General features: G+C 42.2%; 1 protein-coding gene across 1 annotated transcript in view; it reads left to right on the top strand.

The window, feature by feature from the left end:
• Positions 1-212: 212 nt before the first annotated feature.
• Positions 213-10,196, top strand: part of LOC149440934 (uncharacterized) — a 45,085-nt gene continuing 35,101 nt past the window's right edge. Inside the window, exons 1-3 of the mRNA XM_089657985.1 lie at positions 213-334; positions 2,719-2,967; positions 4,605-4,673. Of these exons, the coding sequence (XP_089514111.1) occupies positions 213-334; positions 2,719-2,967; positions 4,605-4,673 (440 nt within the window). The remainder of the gene's footprint in view (positions 335-2,718; positions 2,968-4,604; positions 4,674-10,196) is intronic.

The raw sequence follows: 10,196 nt of genomic DNA, 5'->3' as shown, positions 1-10,196 counted from the left end.
CTAATGCGTTTCAATCCAGAAAAGATTTTATTCATATCCATGAATAAGGTCTTTCCTGGACTGAAACAAGCTATCATGTGTTGTTCTGCGGAACATTTTACTTCTCATTTTCAATAAAGAAGATTTCATTTACTTTTCACATTGCCGCCGACATTCGTTCACAAGTATCTACACAAGACCACATGCCATCAAAATTGTAAGAATACCTCACCATGAGGAATTCCCCTGACAAAACATTTTGTCCCCATGGTAATGAGTACAAGAACCTCTTCCTCACAACCCTAGCCAGATGGTTGTGGGGGTCTGATATCAAGCCCCCTCCCTATGTGAATGAGTAAGGTTTATACAGTATTCCTAATCATTCAAAAAATGTAAACAGTAAAATAAAGACATGTTTTTAAGCAAAAAATAAAATAATAAAAAACTGGAGAGACAGTATCAAATGAGTCAGTGGTGCCTCTGAGATATTATTTGAAGATATGGGAGATGGTCCGAAGATCAGATGTGATTGGCATGGAAAACTGAATTGAATGTGCTAACCTTTATTAATTTAGAGGTCACTGGATTGGTGGTGAGTGCATACGTTTCACAGGGGTTGGTGATCTGTGGTGGCACGATTGGAGGACTATTTATTGGCACACTGAATATTCACTTGTATGGTGGAGAAATTATAAAATATATCTATGGACTGTTTTTGACATTTTTCAAAATAATCTAAGCTATGTATTATAGGTGGTAGCAGCATATTCCCACTTTTTCTTTTCTTTATTTTAAGTGATCTATCTGCAATTAAAAGGGGGGGCAGCTACACTAGCTGTTATAAGAGCAGGAGCCTTTATATTTGTTAATGTGAAAAGAATTCTGTACTTTGCACCTACAACAGCGCCTGTATTTTGTTTTCTGTGACAACAGCGGCATCAGGTGGCAGTTTTGGGGAAATGCAATTGAGTGAATGACACCAGTACTATTCAAATACAATGCAGCTCTAACGTTGTTGCAAGATCACACATTTATATTTGCATTCAGGGAAACCAAAGTATATATTAACAAAAAAAGAGTATTATTATTCATGGTTAGGTCAAATATTAAGGAAGGGGGGCGCATGCGAGCAGCAGAAGATGGGGGCCTCTTCATTCTGCTGCTCCACTGCACACTGGCCAACAGCCACTAATATCTTTAGCTGGGGGGGACCCAGCCGCCCAAGATTGCCTCATGATAGCTACTGGGGCCTGTGGCAATACCCCTATAGTGAAGGCGACACAAAAATCAGCGCTGCTGCGCCTTCCAGAGGCCCGATCTTCAAACCGGGCCGAATCCAACATGGCCACCGTGACTTGGCAGTCAGATCCAGACACGTGGCATGCTGTGGCCCAGAGCGCTGCATGTTTGGACTTCTCTTCCAGCTAGGGTGAGCATGGTCTTCCGCTTTCCCCTTCTGTGGAGGATGGCCCGGATGGTGGCTCTCCATGTTCCACTAACTCTTTGCTGGATAGGGCCATGGGTGAAATTGTTACCAGTCAGAACCAAAATATTGCTAGTCCTGAATTGCAGGCCTTTTCCTCCCAACTTTCTTAACAACCTCAACCGGAATATTCAGGTGACCCTCTTATTTTGGTGAGGTTTTCGTTGTTGCTGTACCAAGGCCTGGAGAAGGAGGGTAAACACATTACTACTGAGCTTAAACAGGAATTCATAGATCTTGATGAGCGTATCAACACCATTGAAACTAAATTGGAGGCCACGGTTTCCAGAACTGATCAGAATACTGCTGAGATTTCTCAACTATATATACAATTGGAGGAAGCTATGGTGAAAATTGATGACTTGGAGAACAGGTCCCACAGATATAACTTTTGGATTTGTGGTCTTTCGGAATCAAGTACCAAGACTCATGAGGTGGTTCTGGAGCTGAAAATTAAAGGGAAATCCTTCTGCGCTTAATGGACATAAACCTAATTATTTTAGCTGCTGTCACTCAACTCTTTAACCACCGAGTGTAATCACATTTAAAATTATATAGTGAAGCGCTTAAATTCTATACAAAATTATACTCAAATGCATTCGTTTCTAGGTGCAAAAAACCGCAAATCATATCACATCATGTGCAATAACATTTCCTCCCAGCAGGGGGAGTAAAATAAACACAAACCTCTATTGTGAAATAATCATACACAGTGATATACCTATAAAATATATATGTGATCAACACAAACTAAAAGTGCATATGTTAAAATACAAACTAAAGAAACCACAAATAAGTGATTACCACACTCAATAATTAATATTCTTATATATCCATGTGAAAAAATAAGTGAACACCATAATTAAAAATATAAGTATGAATACTTTTTTTCCCTCAAAGTGCAACGGAATAATCCTAAGTGCAAAACAGATCCGTGCGTCACACTTAAAAGAGTTGCTCTATTTAATAATAAAACAGACAATCACTAGTGCAAAACAGTCCATGCAAGTGCAACTAAGTGTGCTGATCATAAAGCGTGATCCACTTCTAGTGTGTATTTTATCCTCCAAATGGCAGCAATGCCTGCTCACCTCCCCTCCTAGACCCACACAGGGCCAAACAGCAATTTCCACCTCAGTGGTATCTCCTCACTTGGTAATCTCCTCCTTCCCGGATATCTTCCTACTTATCTCCACTCCCCGATTGTTCACTCTGCTGGATGCAACTTCCAAATAGATAAATAAGACATTTTCCAGGAAAAAAAGCCTCCAAAGACTCCTATTTTTCCTGGAAAATGTCTTATTTATCTATTTGGAAGTTGCATCCAGCAGAGTGAACAATCGGGGAGTGGAGATAAGTAAGAAGATATCCAGGAAGGAGGAGTCTTTGGAGGCTTTTTTCCTGGAAAATGTCTTATTTATCTATTTGGAAGTTGCATCCAGCAGAGTGAACAATCAGGGAGTGGAGATAAGTAAGAAGATATCCGGGAAGGAGGAGATTACCAAGTGAGGAGATACCACTGAGGTGGAAATTGCTGTTTGGCCCTGTGTGGGTCTAGGAGGGGAGGTGAGCAGGCATTGCTGCCATTTGGAGGATAACATACACACTAGAAGTGGATCACGCTTTATGATCAGCACACTTAGTTGCACTTGCATGGACTGTTTTGCACTAGTGATTGTCTGTTTTATTATTAAATAGAGCAACTGTTTTAAGTGTGACGCACAGATCTGTTTTGCACTTAGGATTATGCCGTTGCACTTTGAGGGAAAAAAAGTATTCATACTTATATTTTTAATTATGGTGTTCACTTATTTTTTCACATGGATATATAAGAATATTAATTATTGAGTGTGGTAATCACTTATTTGTGGTTTCTTTAGTTTGTATTTTAACATATGCACTTTTAGTTTGTGTTGATCACATATATATTTTATAGGTATATCACTGTGTATGATTATTTCACAATAGAGGATTGTGTTTATTTTACTCCCCCTGCTGGGAGGAAATGTTATTGCACATGATGTGATATGATTTGAGGTTTTTTTGCACCTATAATCTAATGCATTTGAGTATAATTTTGTATAGAATTTAAGCGCTTCACTATATAATTTTAAAAGGTTCTGGAGCTGATGCGCTCCTTGCTGCCTGATGTGCAGGATTTTCAGCTTGTGCTGGATAGGGCCCACTGAGCTTTGATTGCCCCCCATCCTAAAGGGCCTCCCAGGGACATAATTGTAAAGCTCCATTATTTTGGGATGAAGGAGCAAGTTATGCTTAAAGCCAGAGAAAATCCCAATATTCAAATCGGAGGTCATGCCGTTCAAATTTTTGCCGATATTTTACAGGCCACAGTACAGAAACAACGTGCATTCAAACCATTGTTGAAACCACTGCAAGATCAGAACATTAAATATTAATGGATGCTCCTCTTCCAGTTGTCGTTCAACTATAAGGGGAAGTCATAATCATTCGCTGCAACTGGGACTGATTTCTACAGCATCCACTACGACGCTGCAGCGCCAGTCACCTGTCATGGAAGATAATGGTCGACCATAGAGCCAATACACCTCTTTCACCGCTATGGCATAACACTAGAAGTCACTCCAGGCAAAGGTCACGACCTCCTTGATCCACTGGACTGGATCTATTTGTCTCTATTAAAATGAAAATTTCCAATTTGAGATATGGGTCCTCCACCCTTTCTTGTCTTCGGTCACATGTTTTACCATGAGGAATTAACTTCCCTGTGTATGGTTGCTATGTTATATTCCGTTTACAATTTGCTTGTTATTTTTATTACTGCTTACGGCCTGGCTGGAGGATTATTATTCTCTGTCAGTTGCACTGTTTTGAGCGAGATTAGGTGTAGGCCTTGTGCATGAGTACAGCACCCCATTCTGTCTATGCTTCTTCCTCTTTAATTGCGGCTGAAGTGGCCCCAGACCTTTCCACGATTTGTGGATTGCATTTTGTCCTGCCTTGGTGGTCTTTGTGGCTTGTCCACAATTGTCCTCCATACACTGTGTATAATTATGATGTTTTGGAATTCCCTCTTGTCTTGCTTGTCTTTCTTTTTGCTTGCTGGTTTTTTTCATTTCGCTATACTAATATGTTTTTCTTTCAATGTTCTTTTTTTCCTTAGCCATCCACACAGCTTGAGACCCTTTTTAAATGGACTTCTGGACTGGTGTCTGGTAATTGCATCTCTGGGGTAAGTCAGCTCTTTTGGGACTTTTCTCATGGCAACCGATAATGCACTGAAACCCCTTGTGGTTCCCTCTCATAATGCTCAGGGTCTAAATTCGCCAGTGAAACATAGAAAAGCCTTTCAATATTACCACTCAGTGGGTGCAGATATAGTTATGTTACAGGAGACCTACTTTCCCACTGTGTTCCAGCCCCCTTTCTTGTTCTTTTTAGCTAATGCGTCAGACAAGACGCGAGGTGTTGCAATTTGCGTTTCTAGAAGACTTTCTTTTTCCCCCCTGGATGTGATTCGGGATCCCGACAGTAGATACCTGTTAGTGACGGGTGAGATTGAAGGGCAACAGGTAACCTTTCTCAAGTATTACGCGCCTAATGCTGACCAGCTGGCCTTTTTTCAGTCCCTTCTTCAGACCCTATCTCCACATTTTGTGGGGACTGTGGTCTTGGAGGGTGACTCAAATGTAGCTTTGGATTTGGTCCTATATAAGACGAGAGCCCCGGGGGCCCGTCTATTGCGTCTATCTAAAGTTGGGTCCAAATTGGGGAAGTTACTTCTCCAGTTCGATATGGTTGATGTCTGGCGGGAGTTCCACGCTTCTAGTCGTGATATTACCTATTACTCTAATGTTCATCTAACCTATTCTAGGATAGATCATATGTTTGCTCCCTCTAGAAGTGTGCCCTTGTTTGAATCCTCTAAAATGTTGGAAGTGGCATGGTCCGATCATTCACCGGTTTTGGCCACTCTCACCTCTATCCGCAAAGTTGCCTCAGTTTATTCTTGGCGACTTAATGAATCGCTTCTTAGCAACCCTTTTGTATGCCTTGACGTTGAGATGCACCTCCAGGAGCTCTTTGCAATTAATGATGTGGTACACACCTCCCCTCAAATTAACTGGGCTGCTCATAAGGCTTCTACACAGGGTATACTCATTCAGCTAGCTGCTAGATTTAAGAAGGCCTCCGACACTTTAATACGCCAAAAGGACTCCAAACTTACTGCTCTTCTTAAAGAACACAAGCAGAACCCTCATTTAGATCTTAAGGATAAAATAGCAGTCACGCAACTTGAATTGAATATATGTCTTACCACTAGAGCAGAGAAGCACCTCAGGTGGTCTCAAGCTAAATTTTATCAATATTCTGACCATCCTGGGAAGCTGTTGGTGCAGAAACTGACACCTAGACAGCAATTGACGTCTATCCCTAAGCTTAGATTGGAGGATAGTTCTTTGACCCAGAATCCAGTAACAGTGCTTAGAGAATTTCATACATATTAACAGAATTTATATACACATTTGCATACCGCATCCCTGGTAGAGTTTGAGGAGTTTGTAGACCGTTTGCCCTTACCTGTCCTTTCGGAGTCTCATAGGGAGGCTTTAGAGGGGGACATTACATCAGCAGATGTTCTTAGGGCTATTAAGGAGGTGAAGTCGGGTAAGGCCCCTCTAGCCTGACGACTTTACAGCCTTATATTATAAGAAATTTGTTCACCTCCTGGTTCCTCATTTAGTGAATTATTTTAATTCTCTTCAGCAGGGGGAACCTATGGACAAAGATTCCAATAGGGCTTTTATATGTCTTATCCCCAAAGCCAATAAGGATCATTGTGATGTTTCCAATTATAGGCCAATTTCCCTGATTAATACTGACTTGAAACTCTTAGCAAAAATCTACACTACTAGATTGAATGGCTTTATAGCTCACTATATTCAGGATCAGGTTGGATTTATACCTGAATGGCAGGCCTTGAATCAAATACGGAGAGCAGTCAACCTTGTTTCTATTTTACAGTCATCATGGGATTGTAGAAAGTCATGGAAAGGTATGTTGCTCTCCTTAGACATTCGATTCTATCTCGTGGGAGTATTTGTTTCATATTCTTTCAAAGTGGTAATTCGGCCCTGGATTTCTGACATTATTCCATACATTGTATAGTAACCCGTCAGCGCAATTGAGATTGCGGAGGTATCTTTTGGATTCTATTTCGATTGCATCTGGCACCTATCAAGGTTGTCCTCTGTCACCATTATTGCTTGTTATTGCAATTGAAACTTTGGCGGTGGCTATTAGGTATCACCCTGACATTTTGGGGGTAGATAGTGAGCATTGGCAACACAAATGTGCACTTTTCGCAGATAATGTACTCCTCTTTCTTAAGTCCCCTCCAGGGGCGGACTGACAACTCATGGGGCCCCCGGGCAATAGGGGATCATGGGGCCCCTGTGTCCTTGCCCAAACTCAAAAAAGCCTATGAAAAAGGTACCAGGGGCATCTCATGGGGCCCCCTACTGACCCCGGGCCCTCGGGCAGTGCCCGAGTTTCCAAATGGTCAGTCCGCCCATGGTCCCCTCATACCTCTCTATCATCTCTTATTGCTCTATTGTCTCAATTTCATAATATTTCTGGTTTGGCTTTGAATTGGAAGAAGTCTGAGGCTCTCAACGTCAGTCGGAGTATACAGAATAATTTCACTTTTGCTTGGCAGTTGCACTCTCTGCTGTGCTTAGGGGTTAAGCTTACGGCCTCTATAGCATCGCTTTATAAGGCTAATTATATACCTTTATGGGCACACTTGTTGAGGGATGTTGACCAATGGTCCTCCTTTACAGCTTTGTCTTGGATGGGTAGGATAGCTTCATTTAAGACAGTGGTACTGCCCAAAACTTTTTATTTCCGCACTTTGCCTATCGTGGTTTCGGAGGCTGACCTATGTAGATTCCAGAATAAGTTGATACACTTTATTTGGGGTAATAGAGGCAATTACTGATTATTGATATTTTGGCCCTTGCTGGGTTACTGCCTCCTTGTAGGTTATACTTACAGTATATGTACATTATGATGTTTTTTTTTCTTTTCTATACTAGCTGTAGGGGCACTATGGTAGTTGTGTTATGATACCTGGGGCTCGTTTTAGCGGTCCCAGTCTTTCGACCCCTTCAACTTGCTGGACTCCCGCTAAGCGGGTGTCTATTACATAGTTAGCTTATATTTCCTATATTTCGTTATATGTGATATGTTTGTAATTATGCAACACGCCTGCATTGCGAGATATTTTGTGCCTTTGGAGAGCCTACAAGGCTTGTTGTATACCTGTTCCCTTGTTATGCTTTATAACAATAAAAATATTGTAACAGAAAATATTAAGGGAAAGGACAGGAGATAAAACAGAACATTTCCTATCAAACACTTATTGTAATTTTCCTTTCCTGACGGACTCCATGGCAGCATATGTATGGGTTTGCCCCACCTCCAGTCCTATTCTTTAGGACCCAAACATTTTGGCTCAGAGCCAGAGGCTTCATTCCATAACTAGCCTACTCGTGACACTGGGAGGAAACACCTGCTGCTATGGAGTCCATTGGGAAAGGAAAATTACGGTAAGTATTTGATAGGAAATTTCCTGTTTTCCTGACAGACTCCATGGCAGCATACATATGGGAAATAATTAGCCATACACACCATGGGCGGTAAATTCTGGACAAAAGCTTTATTTGTACCATTAACTGACAGGACCTTCAAACCAGACTCTGCACAATAATGAGCCATAAAGGAGTTGATCAAGGACCATGAACCCAATCAACAGATTATATCAGGGGCCACATGGCGCAAAGCCACCCAAGACGTAGACACACTCCTGGTCGAGTGTGCAGACACCGCCTCAGAGGAGCCAAGCCCTTAACTCTGCAAGCTTGCTGGATGGCTTGGAAAATCCACGTCGCAATCATTCTAGATGAGGCACATTTCCCTTTGTTCTTTCCAGGAAGCAGAATGAACAAATGATCTGAACTAATGAAGGAAGCTGTAACTTGTAAATACAACTGTAGAGTTTCCCCCAAGTAACTGGGATGTATAACTTTACTTCCAGGCACTCTAAAGGTTGGCAGAGCAATTTTTTGGTTCTCCTGAAAGTGTGATGTTACCTTGCAATTTGATTCAAGCATAGGTATCAGCACCACTCAATCTGGAAAGAAAATTAAGAAATGTTCTTTATGACCAAGGACTCCAGATTCTGAAACTCTTCTCACCGACATGATGGCCACGAGGAAGGTGGACTTGATAGAGATGTCTTTAATGGAGATAGACCTAGCACACTCTGTTCCAGACTCTAAGAGGGAATCAAGGACAAACAGTCTAGGTAATCTCAGCTTTCTTTGAGGCATAAGCCTAGTCGCTCCCTTGAAGAATTGCCGAACAAGAGAATATCTCTCCCAGGACATACCTGTGAAGGCCGATATAGCTGACACTTGCACTCTGAGGGAACTGACCAATAGAGCCAGATCTAAGCCCGACATGAGGAAGCCCAAAACATCTTGAACTTCTGGATCATTACATGACCCATCAGCAGCAGACATGTGCCCCAAGAACTTTGACCAGATTTTGTTTATGCTCATTCTCCTAGCACTCATGAGAGTGGAGATAACCTTGGAGTAGCTTCAACCTCCCCCTCTCAAGAACCAGAGTATCAGATGCAACTGTGCTGGACCAGGAATTGTATCCTGCAACAGAGGTCCAGCCTGAGAGGTACACTGTGTCCTGGTAGCTGAGCTGTACAAGCAAGAAAAAGCATGGCCTGTTTCGCCAATACAGCAGCACTGCCAACTACCTCCACATTTTCTGCTCTGAGCCTTCATAGAAACCTGAGGATGACTGGAACTGGAAGAAACAAGTAGGCCCTGCTGAATTTCCAATGATCTGTCAGGTTATCTGTTGCGAAGGCCTTGAGATACCTGCCCTTTGTATAATACTTCTTGAGCTTGTTGCTGCACAGGAAGGTGATCAGATCACCTTCTGGACTGACTTCCAGGGACAGTATCCATCTGAAAACCTCCAGATGGAGAGACCATTCATTGTTGTCCAATTGGACTACAGATAGAAAATCTGCTTGAATGTTCTGGACTACGGGAACATACTCTGCTGATATGTTTTCCAAGGCATAATTGGCTCTACTTCCAATTGTAGGAAAAGACTGCAAGACCCCCCTTGTCTCTTTATATAGCAGACCACCATAGTGTTGTCTAGCCTTAAGAGTCATGATGCACCCATCATCATCATAATGTGATGATGGGTGATGCACCCATCATCATCATAATGTGATGATGGGTGATGCACCCATCATCGCATTATTAAAAGGCCTGTAGGGCATAGAAGGCTGCCCGCAGCTTGAGAATGTTCAACACTATCTTGTGAGAGTGAAAACTCTACCTGCCCTGGGCTATCTCCGACAGGCAGCAACCCAGGAAATGGGGGGCAATGGAATGGCACTTGAGAAAATGTCTCTATAGTAGCCATTAGAAAAGACTCTCTCTCATGATGGAGGATGATATGTAAATGACCTGGTTTCTGCTTCCCATTGCTGGAGAAACCCCTTATGGAAGAGCTGCATCCTCCAGAGCACCCACTTGACCATCAGAGATGTAGACAACGTAGTGTAATTGTAGACACTGTGAGGCCCATAGGTGAGAAGACAGAGCCAGGAGTATTCTGCTCTGGATCACCAGGATCTTTTCTAGAGGTAAAGCAA

Source organism: Staurois parvus, unplaced genomic scaffold (assembly GCF_062004578.1).
Source record: "Staurois parvus isolate SC_StPar_1 unplaced genomic scaffold, SC_StPar_1.0 ptg001045l, whole genome shotgun sequence".
Lineage (NCBI taxonomy): Eukaryota > Metazoa > Chordata > Amphibia > Anura > Ranidae > Staurois > Staurois parvus.
Note: the sequence above shows the minus strand (reverse complement) of the source record. Positions and strands in the feature narration are given on the sequence as shown.